At 38.1% G+C, this 18,608-nt stretch overlaps 1 protein-coding gene across 8 annotated transcripts in view; it reads right to left on the reverse strand.

Annotated features, from left to right (window-relative positions):
- Positions 1 to 18,608, reverse strand: part of LOC306853985 (uncharacterized protein) — a 28,640-nt gene that overhangs the window by 2,364 nt on the left and 7,668 nt on the right. For 4 of the 8 annotated variants that reach the window (XM_079391734.1, XM_079391738.1, XM_079391733.1 and 1 more), the window contains 20 exons: positions 16,093 to 16,281; positions 15,833 to 16,007; positions 13,786 to 13,925; positions 13,208 to 13,509; positions 10,549 to 10,706; positions 9,086 to 9,313; positions 7,719 to 8,054; positions 7,273 to 7,647; positions 5,704 to 5,874; positions 5,466 to 5,623; positions 5,236 to 5,373; positions 4,917 to 5,067; positions 3,050 to 3,183; positions 2,680 to 2,805; positions 2,328 to 2,517; positions 2,180 to 2,245; positions 1,948 to 2,088; positions 1,810 to 1,869; positions 643 to 759; positions 206 to 357 (listed from right to left, as the gene is read on the reverse strand). In XM_079391734.1, the coding sequence (XP_079247860.1) occupies positions 206 to 357; positions 643 to 759; positions 1,810 to 1,869; positions 1,948 to 2,088; positions 2,180 to 2,245; positions 2,328 to 2,517; positions 2,680 to 2,805; positions 3,050 to 3,183; positions 4,917 to 5,067; positions 5,236 to 5,373; positions 5,466 to 5,623; positions 5,704 to 5,874; positions 7,273 to 7,647; positions 7,719 to 8,054; positions 9,086 to 9,313; positions 10,549 to 10,706; positions 13,208 to 13,509; positions 13,786 to 13,925; positions 15,833 to 16,007; positions 16,093 to 16,281 (3,507 nt within the window). Of the gene's footprint in view, positions 1 to 205; positions 358 to 642; positions 760 to 1,809; positions 1,870 to 1,890; positions 2,089 to 2,179; positions 2,246 to 2,327; positions 2,518 to 2,679; positions 2,806 to 3,049; positions 3,184 to 4,916; positions 5,068 to 5,235; positions 5,374 to 5,465; positions 5,624 to 5,703; positions 5,875 to 7,272; positions 7,648 to 7,718; positions 8,055 to 9,085; positions 9,314 to 10,548; positions 10,707 to 13,207; positions 13,510 to 13,785; positions 13,926 to 15,832; positions 16,008 to 16,092; positions 16,282 to 18,608 lie in introns of those variants that run through there. The other 4 variants (XM_079391735.1, XM_079391736.1, XR_013782793.1 and 1 more) reach the window with 4 other exon arrangements.

Raw genomic sequence — 18,608 nt, forward strand, 5'->3', positions numbered from 1 at the left:
CTGTTTTCAACATTGATAATAAGAAATCAGCAACAGTATTTCTCTGCCACAAAAACACTTATGGGTTTCAAGAAAAGTGACAGCATAAGAACTGATTCATTTATATTAAACAACAATTAATCTAATAATAAAACTTTTGAAAGATCTACTTTTCTATGAGAAACAAACATAAAAACAACTGAGAAAAAGACAGACAGATTCCGACCATTTTATGTAAATGAAGATGCTGGAGGAGAAACTGTCCATGCTGGTAGAGCAGAAGCTGTCGTGGGTTGAGTGTTTCAGAGCTCACTTGAATCAGCTCTCCCTCACACTCCCACTGGGCATCCATGAAATCCACGAATGACCGGCCTGCACCTGAATGCATGTACCAACACACCATTTAATGTGTCAGACTGATCACTCTGCGTCTTTGTAAACTTTAATAAAAAATAAAGCAATAACATTGTCACATGAGTATTAAGATATAACACAGCCCATTAACCTTAAGAAGCTGCTAAAAATAAAGTTTAAAGTTATATTCCCACACTGACATGTACGTGATGTCTCTCATGGTTTTAAGTTATCTGTTGTTACACTAATGACTTTGCAGATCTGACGAGTCCAGATTGCATGTTTCAGTGGTGATAATTAGAGCCTGACCCGAGGGCTGGATCTTGAGAAGGCCTCTATCTCTGGCACTATCCCTGAGCTGCTGCTCCACTTCCTTTATCAGCTGGAAGAGAGGAGATAGCGCTACTAGTCTGGACCAGTCCTCCTCTGCAACACCATAAAAAAAAATACAGAACATCAATACAGGAAAATCACATAAAAGTAGTTTTTTGCCATCAGGTTTCTTAGCATTTAGAAAATGTGAGTGATTCTTTCCAACTCAAAATTTGCCACCACGAGTTACTAAACTATGGTTTGAGTGGTTTTTAGTGTTTTTGGTTTTTAGCACTCAAAAAATTGTAAAGGTGGCATCAATAGTAGGGGTGGGCAATATGACCAAAATATTACATCACAACATGAGTAATCTCACAATACAGTTATTTTTGTTTTAAATAAGGTCTTTATGATATCAACATTTTTGATACCATAGTTTTATAATTCTTGTCACCAATGTCAATATCACAAAAAACTAAAACCAGTCTAAATAAAAAAACTCACTGAAGACAAGTAAACAATCAACCATGAAATAAATAAGAAACAATACATACATTGTATAAAGTAATTAAATGTATAAAAAACTGCATATTCCTCACTGGTTAAATTAAATATTATTTCTTCTTGTTAAAGTTACAAAAGTGATTTAGTCAAGAGCAGCGAGAGATTTTTTCTCTTTTGTTGTTTGATTAACTTGAATCACAGACAGCAGGATTTTAGACTGCTGTCACTTTAAGAGCTGCCCGGATCCACTATACTGTAACACGTGTGTTTTCTTTCTCAGCTGTTTGCTTTCACTTAAGACATAAATTACTGTTTATGATGATAAAGACAGGCAAAACCGAACAAAAGTAAATGTGACCACATTTGTACTCGACTTGGACACGAATGAGCTTTTCTCGACTAGTCATAAAAAATATGATCTTGGAATTGGACTTGAGATGGACTTGAGTACAGTACCTAAGAATAGTATGTATACCCTAAGTATAGAAATTGTGATGTCTGGCTTAGCAAACATTCTTATAGCCCGAAAAACAACTTGAGTCGTGTTAATGTAACAAATCACGTTTTTGCATCAATGTTCAGATGTGACCTTCAAGGTTAAAAGAACCTGAGTCCTAAACACACTGTTCAGCTTAAAGCTCTCAAGTAAAACACTCTGACCTGCTAGCTGTGGGATACTGATATGTGTGGACAGACCGGGTTCCTGGAGAGATTGGACATCTGAATGGAACAAGAGAGAACATCATGTCGTGATCTGAAATGAGGATGCTGGTAACATCTGACTTAAGACAGCCTCACCCTGGCTGTGGTTCAGCTGCATTTTTTCCTGGCTTTTCTGAGTGTAAGATGGGTTTGACAGAGGAAGAGAGGGCACCGTGGCATTCTGTTCACTCGCAGACGGAGCCTTCATTTGATCTTTCAAGGACTGAGTTGAGACACCTGGCACAGCAGGAGAGACAAACACAGCGGTGAAATTCTACAGGCTGACAACCAGAATCTCACAATTTATTCTCCTTGCATTAAAAAATACCTTTTACAACAGACACAGATTCGGTCCACGCTCTGGATGCGCTGTCTTGGCCAAACGCCTGCTTCCCTTTTGAGAAACATTTTCGCAAACATTTCAACCAAAGCATGATTAAAGTTTCTCTAATAAGACATAAATTAAGATATTGTACCAGAGCTCTGCTGCCGCTGCATGCCGGTCGACTGGCCAAGTGCTTTGGTTTCCTCCAACAGCTGAATAAGCTGTTCAAGCCGAGGAAGGATTTTCTGCTGAGTCATGGCTATTACTTTCAGAGGGTTTCTGACACCCTTGGGCTGCAGCACGCCAAAATCCTTATACCAGAATGTGCCAGAAACCAAAGACTAGAGGAAACGAATCAATTCAGTGGAAAAGGTGAAATAAAGTTTGCTAAAGAGTTCCTAATTGTACCAAACAGCTCTAAGGTAAACCAAGGACATTACTACACAATTATCAGTCAGTTGTCATGAGCATATATTGCACGTCTGGCCTCCGGCATGTGTTACCTGTGCGGTGTCAGCACGCAGCTGGCAAACCTGACGAGCACAGAGGAGAGACGAAACCACAGCATCCAGCTCTGCTTGTCTCTGCATTAATTGCTCCCACAGTTCCTGCTCTCTCAGTTCCCCATCCTATGATAATCACAAGACACTGTGTTATTCATCCCAGACCATACTCCATCAAACTAAAAAATGGACAGTGCAAAAGCAGAATATTGGAGACTGCACAAATAGCCACGTGAAGGATATCAAGCTTCCAATGTATTGATCTGCTCATTCAGCTGTTTAACGAGCTCAACAGACTGTTGTCAGCATTGGATCTTTCTGTCTGAGGGTGAGAGTGTGTTTTTATGTTACAATGTGAAAACAAGCTGACCAGATGCTGTGTTTCCTTTGCCGACAGCTGATCCCGGTCCCTCCGCAGTCTCTCCATGGACACACTCATTCGGTTTAGCATGGCCTTAAGCTCGGTGTGCCAGTAACACTGCTGCTCCCACTCTTCCTCGTCTCCTAAAGATGAAAACTTTATCATTATTTATTCACTATCTTGTCATTCCAAACCCTAAAGGTGTTGTGAAACAAGATTGAGGACAGAACATTTTTCCAAGCAATGACAGTTAATAGTCACATCCATTAAGCCAACAAACTCTCAATGCAATTTGTAACTACAGTATGTTGCATTTTGGAAAACTGGTGGCTAATTCATATGAATTTGTATGATCTCACCTGTACATTTTCTTATGATCTAATTACGCACTAGTGATGGTTAGCTTTACAGGTGGGGTAAGGTTTGACCTTCGTGGGTTCCTTTGTAAAAATTGTACATACAAATTACATTGTAAAATGGTTACGTTTTCTCATGAGATTGGGTTGGTTAAGCTCCAAAAGTGGCACTAAAAAGCACTATGAAAGTGGTTCATGATAGCTTTATGTGAACAACACTAACATTAAGTTAATCACTGGTAATCTTCTCTTCCAGTGAGCTGTTCACTCGAGAACTACTGTGAATGGATCATTGAATCTTGAACTCAAGAACTGGATCAGTGAAGGAATCATCATTGTGAACCGATTTGTGATCCTGATCTTGATCACAAATCAGACTGAACAATTTGATCACAACTGATAAAAAAATCTGATTGATTTGTTCACAAATCAGATTATGACTCAATGGTTCAGAGCTTTGATTCTTGAGTTAACAGTTTACTGGAGGGGAAGATTATCAGTGAATAATGACCTATATGTTGCTGTTTTTTATTGTCTTAAAATTTGAATTTGAGCAGCCATGGTCACAATGAACTACTTTGTTGTATAGAAAATACCTGACTCTTCAAATGATTACAATTTTTGTTCCATGCAAGTAGTGAGCAAATAAAAACAGAACCGTCACTGCTGAGTGAACTGTCTCTTTAACATAAACAGATAAGTTGCCAAAAGCAGTCTGTTACTTGTCTATATATTAAACACTACTGTTAAAAATTTTGGGGGCAGTAAGATTTATTTTTTGAAAGAAATGTATTCATTCAGAAAGGATGCACTAAATTGATCAAAAGTGACAGTAAAGTGATTCATAATGTTACAAAAGTCTATTTCAAATAAATTTGGTAACACTTATTCTGCATGCATGACTATATACAGTATTACTATTAGATCCCATAATCCTACCCTATACATAAACTTAACAACTACCTTAATAACTATTATTAACCAGCAAATTACTTAAAAGTTAATTTAGGCAGAAGTCATAGTTTATAATTAGTTAACAGTAAGACCTTAAAATAAATAGTTCTTTTCAACTTTCTATTTCAAAGCTTTAAAAGAATCCTGAAAACAAATGTAACATGATTTCCACCTTTTCAACTGTTGCACAACATTGATAATAATAAGAAATGTTTCTTAAGCCCCAAATCAGCATATTAGAATGATTTCATGTGGCAGACACTAAAGACTGGAGTAACAATGCTGAAAATTCAGCTTTGCCATCACAGGAATAAACTGCATTTTAAAATATGTTAAAACAGAAACTTTTTAATTGCAAAAATAATCACAATATTACTGATTTTACTATTTTTTTAATCAAATAAATGCAGTCTTGGTGAGCATAAGAGACTTCATTCTTTCTAAAACATTAAAAAATCTTACCGACCTTGAATAGTTGTGTACATGAGGATCATGAGTTCTGTGTTTTGAATCTTTAAAGCATAACCGTTTGTGCTCTCAGTGGGAGTATGAGCGCGAGGACTGACCTCCTGTGAGAGCGTGTAACACATGGGCTGGTAGGAGCAGCGATAACTCTGAGTTCTGGAGAGCTTTTCTCTGGGCCTCACACTGAGCGCTTTCCTGAATCTCAGCGGCGGTCTCCCTGAGCTGCCTGTCTGTGTCCATCCAGTCTATCTGCTTCACGCACACACACGAACATGCACAGAATCTCATTCAGAATGCAAGGATGGTGGAAACGCTTCCCATCACACTGACACTCATAGAAATAAAAATAAGCACTTGGTCAATAGACTTGCATTTTAAATAGGCCACAGAGCATGTGTCATCTCTGTGGAGTCAACTCACACAGTCAGACTCGTGTACGGATGTGGAGAGATGGTGTTTAACGGCTCTGTCAAAATCTCCCACCATCTCCTCTTCCTTCAGTGTCTGCTCACACCAGTAATTGCCCCGTACATTGCTCTCCTTCTGGAAGGCTTCCACCTGAGGCGAACAAACACACATTTGCACACATATAAACACCCCGAAGCCAAATGAGCTTTTATGCAGCTGTGATTTAGTTCAACTTCACTCACCGTGACACTGTCTGGGTTCTCTCCTAACGTCAGAATCTGGGACACAGTTACAGGAACCACAGTCCGCTTACAAACATCCAGACTGGCCCCCACAACCGGAGCCAGCACCCCTGTTACTGGGTCCACCGTCTGCGCTCCAAAACGTATGGGAACTAGCCCTGAGAGTCATAATATACTCTAGGTTAATACCTAGAGATTAATGTAACAGGATTTGGACATAGCTAGTAACCTCCATTACCTTTACCGTCTGCATCCTCCATGGTTCCTGCCAGAGGCACCATGCATCCTGACACCCAGTCCAACTGAGATCCCAGAACTGGGACATGCAAACCCGAGCCTCCAGGGTCAGGATACTCCAACCCGGGGAGAGCTGGCAAGGAGAGCTCAATGCCAGGAAGCTTGATTTCCCCTAATGAAAGAGAAGAAAGCAAGAAGGCAAAATTAGCTTAAGCAGAAATTCAGATGACTGTAAATGTTAAAATTAAAAATAAAAACTATTACAAATATTTTATAAATATAAATAAAAATTAAAAAAATCAGTGGAATTAGTATGTTCAGATCAGTACAGTTCAGCATATTTTAAAAAAAATGTATATATATATATATATATATATATATATATATATGTGTGTGTGTGTGTTTAGAAGGATGCATTAAAATGATCAAAAGTGACAGTCCACACAAAATATTTCTATTTAAAATAAATCCTGCTCTTTTGAACTGTTTTTTTCCCCCCATCAATGATTCATCAAAGAAAAATATAAAACACGGTATCATGGTTTCCACAAAAATATTAAGCAGCATAATTTTTCAACATTGATATTAATAATAATAACAAATGTCAAATCACCATATTAGAATGGTCATGAAAGATCATGTGACACTGAAGACTGGAGCATGGACTGCTGAAAATTCAGCTCTACCTTAGTACCTTCACAATAGTGCTGTTTTTACTGTATTTTTGATTAAATAAATGCAGCAAATGCAGATAGTGAGCATCAGAGACTTTTGAATTGTACCGTATAGCATATTCTTATTTTAATATTACTTACCTACATAACGACTGTTATAATAAAAGATAAATTCATCAAACTAACACACATTCTGAAAGCTCTTACACTGTTTGAATCAAACATTAAATGACCCTTAACTTATCTCCGCTCCCTATTGGCTACTGTTGCTAACACACTCAAACAAGCCTTACTGAACATAAGAATGAACTGGAGATGTAAATGAACAGCATGGCTTTCAGTAAAATCTGCTCATAAAATGGTAAAAAGCGATTTGATATTAATATTACATGGATGGAAATGAATTGTGACACTGCAAAGTATTTTTGTTAGCCATTTTTCTTATAAGAAATTGTTAAATTATGCAGTAGCTTGATTTAAAACTGCAGAGACTGCAAATCAGAATGGAGGACAATATTTCAACACACTCACAGTCAACAGAAAATAAAAAGCCTCATTTGAAAGTGATTACCAAGTGAATCAAGTGAACTTGACATCACATTTTTGGATAATTTCCATAAAATTTTCTTTAACACTATCCAAATACATAGATTCTCAATAAACATTAGAAAAGAGCAAAAGCTAGTCTGAAAAATGGTAGACAACAGTTGGCAATCTACATCTGATCTGTTTTTAGGCGGCTTTCATAGCTTTTAAGGCAGGGGGGGCCATTCATCACAATTTTACCTATCAGCCTAACTTTGTTAGAATGGTAAATCTTTTGCATTAACCTAGCTTATATTAATGTGCAGATCTTGAGATGTACATATGTTTTGTAATAAAGAGCTCTAACCCACCCACACTACTGCCATTCTCCACCACACCCCTGGCCTGTTCCTGTACGGCTTCCAGGCGACTCAGCATCTGCAACATACAGAGTTGGCTGCTTTTCCACGCCTGCTCCAGCGCCAACATTGCTGCAGAGACTCTGTCCAGATCACCTTGTGGATCTGCAGTTGCTGAGCTCCACTCCTCACTGAATCCTTGCAGGAGCTCTGCCACCCGCATGCAAGCGCCCAGGGCCTGGCAGTCCAGCAGAGCCTGGAAACCCCCAGCATGAGGCACCACCTTTCCTCCTCGCACACTGCCTCCACCAACCCGTGCCATCCGGCCGCTCAAGGGCTCGATGAAGGACTCGCCCAGGAGGAGCCCCCCAACTGGAAGTACAGCCCCTGAACAGAGACACTCATCAATCAGGCTGTTTGAAAATGCTGAGACACTTTTTCAACAATCAGAAACAGACCTGTATGGGGATCAAGACTGACGCCGTTGATGAGCACTAGGTCGCCGGTACGAGGGTCTAGCATGGGAGAACCAATCTGAATAGGCTGCCTCAGGCGTGAGATGGGACATGTGTGCACGCCTCCCAAAGGATAAACCAATCCTGTTTGTGGATGGATGGTGACTGCCAGAATAGGCACCAAAACACCAGTGTCACAGTCACACATGGGTCCTCCAAACACCAGCCTTTGACCTGAACGAAGCCCCCGTAGTTTGGAAGCAGCATGGATTTCAGCATGGCGGGACAGAGGGTACGGAATGAAAGGCAGCAGAGGTGATTCCCATTTTCCCACCTCACCTAAGAAGAGAAATATTGGGTTTAATAAAGTTTCAAACTACAGTACTTGTGGCACAATGAAGGTTATCTCTACCCTGCTTCTCTTTGAAAAAGCAATTATTTGGGTTACAGTGAGGCATTTACAATAGAAGTGGATGGGGCCAGTCTGTAAACAGTAAAATACTCACTTTTTTTAATAGTATAGCCACAAGATGTGAACAGCAGGTGTGTTAACATGACTGAAGTTTTAAAAAACTAGCCTTACACTAAACTAACCTGTTTGATTCTTAAGTTTAAAGTCTGAGGTTCTTGCCTCAGATGCATGCCAAAATAACATTTTACCATTACAGCGAGAGCTTTACAGTGCTTAAATATAAGTACTTTTATCAAATTTAAAATCTGATATTTTTGCTTTTAAATCCCTCCAAAATGGCCCCAGTTACTTCCACTGGAAGTGCTGCACTATAAACCTGATTGATCAAAATGCAATATATTTTTTTTAATAATCCTACTGTAAACATTAAACCTTCAAATAAAAAAATATTTATACAAATAAATAATGTTTTATAAATACAAATAAAATGTGTGAAAATAATAAAACTACAAAATTAATCAAATATTTTAAATCTATATCAATATTCAGATCACTTCCTTACTTAACCTACTGTTATTAATACAATAAAACTGAAATTTGGTATTTATCACCACTGTGATAATAAACTAAAGATATATGTTTACATCGAAATAAACATTCTGAAGTTTCAATGAGATCCTATATTAAATGGCCCTTTGCTTAGCCCCACCCCATTGGTTACTGTTGCCAACTCATTCAGATAAGCCTAATAGAACATCACATAGGAGAACAGTTTTGGCCCCTTGTGCTTACATTCTACGCACCTCACCGTAACATCCACTCTTGTTTGTTTTTTGGAATCAGAATGATTTTTTTGCTATAATCAACATTAAGCCACATGTGCTGTCAACTGAGTTTACCTTGCACTGAACCTAGAATATTCATTTAGATGTACTAACTAGCATGCTGAGTGACTCACCCATACAAGCATCGCCTGTGAGGACAAGGGTGGAGGAAGCAGGATCAAAGCCCACGTTTCCAGCCACAGGCAGTAGTTTGCCAGTCTGGGGGTGCAGGAAGAAGTCTGGGGGCACTGGCATGCTGTGTCCACTGGCCAGTGACATATGGGCAGTAGAGTTGGGTTGAATTAGGCCTGTGAGGGGGTCTACATGAACGGCATCACAAGCTCTAACAGCTCCATCAGGAGCTGAGGAGGGAAAAAGAGTGAAATCTTTCTGTGTTTCCGCAGACTTTAATCAATCAGTAATGCCACAGACATGCCAAGTTGAGCTTCAGAGACTATTTGTCAGGATTTGACCAGCAAAACTTGGGCAAAGTTGTAAAATACCTCCACCTAGTGGTGCAGCATGACTTTTCAAGTCTTATGGCTATTTTCTATTACAGGTACATCTCAAAAAAATAGAATATCTTGAAAAAGGTCAATATTTTTTGTCACTCATTTCAGAAAGTGAAACCCATATATTATATAGATTCATTACACAGAGTGAAACATTTCAAGCCTTTATTTCTTGAAATGTTGATGATTATGGCTTACAGATAATGAAAACACAACATTCAGTGTCTCAGAAAATTAGAATATTACATAAGATCAATAAAAAGGGATATTTTAAACAGAAATGTCAGGCTTCTGAAAAGTATTCAGTTAATTTCTATGCACTCAATACTTGGTTGGGCCTCCTTTTGCATGAATTACTGCATCAATGCGGTGTGGCATGGAGGCAATCAGCCTGTGGCACTGCTCAGGTGTAATAGAAGCCCAGGTTGCTTTGATAGCGGCCTTCAGATCATCTGCATTGTTGGGTCTGGTGTCTCTCATCTTCCTCTTGACAATACCCCATAGATTCTCTATGGGGTTCAGGTCAGGAACTGTGGAAACTTCTCACTGGACTTCAACCAACATGGACTCTGTGCCTCTCCACTCTTCCGCCAGACTCTGGGACCTTGATTTCCAAATGAAATGCAAAATTTACTTTCATCTGAAAAGAGGACTTTGGACCACTGGGCAGTCCAGTTATTTTTTTCTCCACATCCCAGGTAAGACGCTTCAGACGTTGTCTCTGTTTCAGAAGTGGCTTGGTAGCCCTTTTCCTGAAGACGTCTGAGCTGGTGACTCTTGATGCACTCCAGCTTAAGTCCACTCCTTGTGAAGCTCTCACAAGTGTTTGAATCAGCTTTGCTTGACAGTATTCTCAAGCTTGCAGGTCATCCCTGTTGCTTGTGCACCTTTTCCTACCCTTTTCCAGCACTCTGTAAACAGTTTCACTTTTTGAAATAAGTTACAAGAAAAAATTTACTTTTTCACGATATTCAATTTTTTTTAGATGTACCTGTATATTCCACTAGGGGACTTGATTAGAACAGCATTAGGTCTAAATTCCATGGTTAATATCTGTAAATGACATATTATTTAAAAGGTCTCACCGATGACATCTTCTCTACTGAGGACTAATCCAGTAGCAGGGCATAATAGCTGTGCTCCAGTGCCCTCTTTGAGCACAACCCAGGCCCCCAACCTCTGGCTCTCCACTGATACCATCTCAGTCATCTCATCAGACAGCACAGCTACTCGCTCCAGAACACTGCAATGCACAACATATACAGTATCTTATGAATCATAGATTAACATAACATTTAAATAACAATGATAATGAAACTATTTATACACTTTAAAGTTTTTTTAAGGGAAAATAATTGATGATGGGTTTACTATGGTATTTTGACAAAAACTAAGGTTAGGGAATGTCAATACATGAGTAAAAGGATTTGGGCTTTGTGCATGTGATTTGTGCAATCAGAGGGAGGTACTGAGGGAGGTGAAGGGCATAGGCTGGGTAGATCCAGAGGCATGAAGTCAGGCAGACACTGTGGCTGTGTCGTGCCCTTCCTGGGTGTCAAGGACACCGTGCTGATATCTCTGATGTTTATGTTATCTGATGTGCCTCATGAGTTCAGCACCAATATCATAAATAGTCATGTCTAGCCTAGTTTTACCCTCTTCTTTTTCCACAATGAAACCTACTTTCTTTTAACTCTCTTCATATTATGCTAATGCATAAATCTTACTGCAGCTGTGCAGAGTTATTGGATATAAACAGCACATTCTATACAAACAGATCCAGTTTCATCACAGCAGCCACTAGACAGTCAATCCTAAAGAGCGGATGTGAAAATAAATCACAATTGTGTGCACTCTGAACAAAGCTTTAAGCTACTCACTTCCTTTGTGATTATGGATCTGGAAATGCGATAAGAGGGCTGGGATGAAGATGATACTAAGAGATTCTTGGTTTTTCTACCAATAATTACAATACAGTCACTGAGAACCTTGAAAATTTTGACATTCAGAAACCATTTTCAGAACAAAGTTACATTCACACACTTCGCTATCTAAATGAAGACACACAATAACATACTACTGCTTTTAGCTAACACTAACATAAATTACAACAGGTTAATTTTACCCCTTTGAGGGGTCCTGCCTGGATGTGTAAAAAAATATGACAATAATAATAAATAAAAGAATCCATCCTATGTGAATAGCCTACCTCGGACAGATCGACAACTTAATAGTAAAACTGTAAATTGCAAAAATCACAGTGATCTGCAGGCCAGTGATAGACTTCAATGATAAGAAATTAAAACAAACAAACAAAAAAATAGCCCTACCATTCAAATGCTTGGGGTTGGTAAGATTTTTAAATGTTTTTGAATTAAGTCTCTTTGAAATCTCTCAACGTGTATTTATTTAATTAAAAAGTATAGTAAACATATATTTAAAACTATAGTAACTATAGTAATAGGGGAAGTCGTGGCCTAATGGTTAGAGAGTCGGACTCGTAATCGAAAGGTTGCGAGTTCGAGCCCCCGGCCGGCAGGGATTGTAGGTGGGGGGAGTGAATGTCCAGCGCTCTCTCCACCCTCAATACCACGACTGAGGTGCCCTTGAGCAAGGCACCGAACCCCCAATTGCTCCCCGGGCGCCGCAGCATGGCTGCCCACTGCTCCGGGTGTGTGTTCACGGTGTGTGTGTGTGCATTTGTTCACTACTCACTGCTGTGTGTGTGCACTTGGATGGGTTAAACGCAGAGCACCAATTTCGAGTATGGGTCACCATACTTGACAATACGTCACGACTTTACTTTACTTTTTTTTTAATACTGTGAAGTATTTTTGCAATGTAAAATACCCGCTTTCTATTTGAATTTATTTATTTTAAAATGTAACTTTTTCAGTGATGGCAAAGCTGAATTTTCAGCATCATTACTCCAGTCTTCATTGTCACATGGTCCTTCAGAAATCATTCTAATATGCTGATTTGATGCTCAATAAACATGGCGTCTTATTATCAATGTTGAAAACAAAGTTTTTGCTGCTTAATATTTGTGACCCTGTTTGTGAAATACAGGCTAAAGTCTCAAAAGCTCATTAGATAACAAGCATCAAAGTTTGATTTCAAACATTATTTTCACTATGATTACAATCTTTGACATGGCCTGACTCAGTCAATATTAAAGATATCAAGGTTACATTTGCACAGAATGTTCTTTACCTTATGAGGAATGATTTTATGTAGAAAACAGTAAATCATAAAAAACTGACTTTAGCTGGGTTTTCAGAGGCAGGGACACATTTGTGTGAAACTATGATAATTTTTTCATGATTCTTAGATGAATAGAGTTCAAAAGAACAGCATTTATTTGACATATGAACCTTATAAATAACATTATGAATATATTTACTGTCTCTTTTGATCAATTAAAAAAAATGTATTGTATATTGACTTCTAAAGTCACTTTTGTTATATCCATTCAATGCCTTTTTTTCTGGCACAATAATGCCATGTCTTTGGGCATTATTTATGATATACATATATGTCATTAAGTATGACTAATTAAGCATTTTATTAATTATTCAAGATATAATATGATTAATTTGATAATATTGACAGCATTCGTGTAGTTATGAACCACTTTTTTGTGGTTGAGCATTTTTCTTTAAGTGTGTCACCAAGTTTCGAATGCACACATACACATGAATAAGCAAGCAGAGATAAAACAGATACATATCTGCCTCTCCATACTGGTGCTTGATGTGTTTATTCCAGAGCGAGGTCTGACCCTCAGCCAGCAGTCTCAGAAGCCTCACGCTCTCTCTCAGTCGTGCTCTGAAGGTCTTCTGCATGGCCTGCTGTGCTCTCATCTCCACCCGCAGGATCTGCAGCTGGCTGTCCAGTAGCTGTGTCAGCTGATTGCCCAATGCTCTCCGTCGCACCATCTCCTGCTCCACCTGCCTCTCCAGACCGTCGGTTTTCCCTCCAAATATCCTCCGGCCAGGGTGAAGCTCTCTCAGCTTCCCCAGCACCCCCTGATAGAGCTGCTTCACCTGCACATTTCCATCAATGAAACAAGTTAACAAAGGAACACTATACTTACAACTCATTTTACAAGTTAATCCACACACTTTGCCCCAGGGAAGTAACAATTCACTGTTGTATCCCACACAGTATCATAGTCAACAGTGAAACAAGAGAGACTGTTACAACCGAGCATCTCTGTGATGCTATTTAATATGGGTAAATATGTTTGAAGTTTACGAGGGTGATATTTGAAGCACAGAGGGGTGGGAAATAGACTGTTGTTCACAGTCTCTGAGTCTCACCTCTCCTCTGAGGTGCCCAAGACGTATTGTGACAGACACGCTGTGCTTGAGTAGGATGTCGTAGAAGGTGCTGGAACTGAAGGCTTCGAGATCCACTTGCTCTTCGTAGTCCCAGAATTCATTTGACACCAGAGCCACCGCTGCGGGCAATGTGAGCACAATCTGTGGGAATTCTAGCTCTGGACAGACCCAACACAATACCATAGCACAGCCAAATGTGTCACACCCAATACATCTCCTGACAATCACTGCACTGAAAGCAAAGAGTAATCTTTGGTAACTGTGTATGATGCTGTCTAGGACTATAAGTGTTTGTCAAACAGAGATGTGGTTCTGCAAAAACATAAGGGATATCCTAAAAACTTGAACCACATGAGGGTAAAATAGGTCAGTTTTTCTACAGCCATCATGAATGTAGCCTGATATCATGTTTATCTTAAGAAGACAAGGAATCTTAGCAATGGATGCTACTTGGAGCAAAAAAAGAAAATAGTTTTTGAGATCTTGATTATGAAGTACAGGGGGAATCCTTGTAATTTCATACTGTTAAAAAATGGATGTGATGCCTGAAATCATGTGTGTTCATTTTTAAGCATCTACATTTTTCTATCTATAGAAAAAAGTACCTTTAACTGATAAAATATTTTCTATTTTCCTGACTGTTGGATATTAGATGCATTCCTTATATATATATATATATATTATTATTATTATTATATAAAATAATAATAATGTTATTTTTTTATAATATATGAAAGGTGTTACTTCCTGCATCAACTGAGTGGTGCACTCTGCTAAGCCACTGGCTCCGAAGCCTGTAGCCCAGGGTTCCTCAAATCTTTCCCTGGAGGGCCAATCTGCCGCGAGTTTAGCTCCAACCCTGATCAAACTCACCTACCTGTGATTTTCTAATGATCTTGAAGACTCTGATTAGCATGCTCAGGTGTGTTTGATTAGGGTTAGAGCTAAACTCTGTAGGAGTGGGCCAGATTTGAGGATGCCTGCTGTAGCCTGTCATGTTGTGGGTTTGAGTACCCAAACCCACAACACCATGGCCTAATGGTTATAGAGTCAGACTTGTAACCTGAAGGTTACGGGTTCAAATCTCGTTACCGGCAGGGATTGTAGGTGGGGGAGTGATTGACCAACGCACTCTTCCACCCTCAATACCACGACTGAGGTGAAGCCCTTGGGCGAGGCACCGAACCCCCAACTGCACCTCGGGCACCGCAGCATCGGCTACCCACTGCTCCGGGTGTGTGTTCACTACGGTGTGTGTGTGTGTGCGCACTTGGATGGGTTAAATGCAGAGCACAAATTCCAATTATGGGTCACCATACTTGGCCACACGTCACCACTTTTTTCACATTCACTCACAATAGTATGTTTGTACTTGGTGGAAAATGGAAAATATGTATCAAAATAATAATAATGAAATAATTTTTTTGTAATTTGTTTATTTTTTTTTATAAATAATTCCAAATCTCCTAATGTTTAGACAACATTTTACAATAAGGTTCTACACTACTGTTCAAAAAAGCATTAAACATTACATTGTTAATATAAGGTTACAAAATGTTTATATTGTTACAAAAATCTATTTAAAATAAATGTTGTCCTTTTGAACTATAACAGTTATCTGTTTGTAATATTGATAATAATAATAATAATAATAATAATAATAATATTTATTCAGCAGCAAATCAGCATATTAGAATGATTTCTGAAGGATCATGTGACTGGATTAATGGCTGCTGAAATTTTTATAATATTTCATATATTACAGTTTTTATTATAGTTTTGATTAAATAAATGCAATCAGTAGCATGTTTAGGAAACCACACATACATACACATATACATATATATATATATATATATATATATAGATATATATATATAGCGGAAGAACCTGGGATGCACAGGGTCAGAGGTGATCTTGTAAGGTGGGTCTAATTGTGTAAGGTACTGTAGCAGCATATGTAGCCCTTGCAAGTACAAAAGAAAGGTTTGCGCATGTGTCTGTGGTGTGTGACGTCAGTGGATACCTCTCTGCACCGAATCCTCAGTCAACCCCACCTGCAGGTTTCGATGTGTTTTTTTCACAGCCACCACCCTGGAGCCCTTTGATGAATAGTCGTCCATGTTGTACCTGAGCTGCAGATCACGGTACCTGGCCTGAGCTGCCAGTTTCTCAGGCCATCCGTACTCCCTGAACAGGATCTATGAGGACGCAGTGTTCAGTCACTTCAATAAGCCAAGTTTTGTTAACACTGAGGTTTTTGTTAAAGCCTCCCTTATCATTTACCAATATTGTGACGCACAGGCACAGGATTACCACAGCTCCTAATAAAAGCCCACCGATCACCAGCCAATCTGGGCTGAGCAGCAGTTGGCGCCTCTGCGCGATGCCCATGCGAGTCAAATGTTGTGGGTCAGAAGGGAAGAAGGGTCCAGTGTCATAGCACTCTCCACCTGCAGGCACTACCCTCACATACTGAAGAAACCAAACAAGAACATCAGTGAATAAACAGACATAGTGATTGATTTTTATTACAACTCACAGATCCTATCTTTTTTATATGTGAAAGTCTTGGAAACTATTTATTATGCCTTGATTTTTTTACTTTTGCTACATTTCAGTTGCTTTTTATGATTTCCATTGTTTGTTTGTTTTTCCTTTGTCAGATCAAGACTTTTGATCTTCAAACAGGAATAATTGTTATAAATATTGAAAATTATGATAAACTAAACAAGGTGAAATAAAAACAACAAACAATTTCAATATTTATAGTGTGAAAATTATTTATTAACAGATATTTTAGATAATACGAATAGATAGATTTTTTTAATTAGAATAAAATACAAACATGTAATTTTCACAATAACAAACATATTTGCCCTTAAAGTTAAGAGATGAAAATATAAGATGTGATATGTGAGAAAAACTAAGAAATAAAGGGTTTTATCATTTAGAATATAATATATTAAGAAAATACAATGTTTTTAAAAGAAAAAAAGTATTACTTTTATTATGCAAGGATGCATTAATTGATGAAAAGTGACAGTAAAGATATTTATAATGTTACAAAAGACTTCTATTTAAAATAAATGTTGTTCTTTTGACCTTTCTATTCATTGAATATCACAGTTTACACATAACCATTAAATAGCACAACTGTTTTTAACATTGATCATCTCAAGAAATGTTTCTTGACAACCAAATCAATTAATTAGATTGATTTCTGAAGGATCATGTGACACTGAAGACTGGGCTCGTACAAGGTGCTTAAAGTGCTTGAAGTATTTGATTTTGACTTTTTGAAATTTAAGTCCTGAAAAACCCTTGAAAACAGCCAAAAGGTACTTGAAAAGTACTTGAAATTTTAAAAGGCGGTATACATGAAATTAGTGTTCGTATTAGTTTTCGATAAAAACAATATTTTCATGCAAAATTAACAATGCTGCGTGTGTTAATTATTACCATTTCTCCCGGCTTTTGGGAGCGCACGAGATCTCGCAATATTTCAGCTTGCATTATATTATATATATAGGAAATTAGGCATATTACATTATGCATTTTAACAGTTTTGTTCAATAAAACCATGTAATTACTTGAATTTGATACTTTATTTGAACCAATTATGATTCCCTCATCGTTAGTTTATATATACATACAGTCATATTAAAGCCTCTTTTTCACTTAGGTTTATTTTTATTACTAAAAATGATCAGATTACTCAATTGTCAAAATAATCAGTAGATTTCTTGATTACCAAAATAATTGTTAGTTATGGCCCTAGATCAGTTAAAGCATTTCAAAATACAACTGCATTGTTTTGTGATTAAAAGACAAATGTTTTGCAATTGAAAATTTCTTAAAAATAGTATTAAAATATTATCTCATTCTAGTGAACCAAGTCTCTGTATTTTGTCTTATTTTATGAGCTACGTTTATTGTCACACCCCTAGCGTCTACAAGCATGATATAGCTCATATTTTTCCAAGTGTATGATATAGCTTTTATTCTTTAGGTCAGTCATGTATTCATAAAATAATAGGAAAATGTACTTTGCCATAGTATAGTTTTAAATGTTAAAGTGGCCATAGTCACTGCATGCTTTGCTTGAGCTGCACTTAATTTGTACCATTGTTTTATTAGTTTATGTATTATAATTTGAAATATAATAACAGTTTTGTTTGATAAGTGAGATCTCTGATTTTAGTCCTTGAAAACAAAAAAAAATTGTGCTCGAAAAGTCCTTGGAAGTCCTGGAATTTCATTTTGCCATTTCTGTACGAACCCTGACACAGAACAAAAACACCCCGGACTCTGTTTTAATCATTCTCGGGGATTTTAATAAAGATAATCTCTCCCGCGAACTGCCAAAATACAGACAGCACATTACATGTCCCACCAGAGACAGTAATATATATTGGATCACTGTTACACAGTGATAAAGGACGCATATCACTCTGTCCCACGAGCAGCTTTAGGACTCTCTGATCACTGTTTGGTTCATCTTATTCCAACCTACAGGCAGAAACTTAAATCTGTTAAACCTGTATTAAGAACTGTTAAAAGATGGACTAATGAAACAGAGCGGGTTTTACAAGCCTGTTTCTCTCTCACTGATTGGACTGTTTTCGAAGCTGCTGCAAACGATCTGGACGAGCTCACAGAGACTGTAACATCATATATCAGTTTCTGTGAGGATATGTGCATTCCTTCCAAGACTCGTCTAACTTACAACAATGACAAACCATGGTTCACTGCAAAACTCAGACAGCTCCGTCAGGCCAAAGAAGATGCTTACAGAAAGG

Source organism: Barbus barbus (assembly GCF_936440315.1).
Source record: "Barbus barbus genome assembly, chromosome: 34".
NCBI lineage: Eukaryota > Metazoa > Chordata > Actinopteri > Cypriniformes > Cyprinidae > Barbus > Barbus barbus.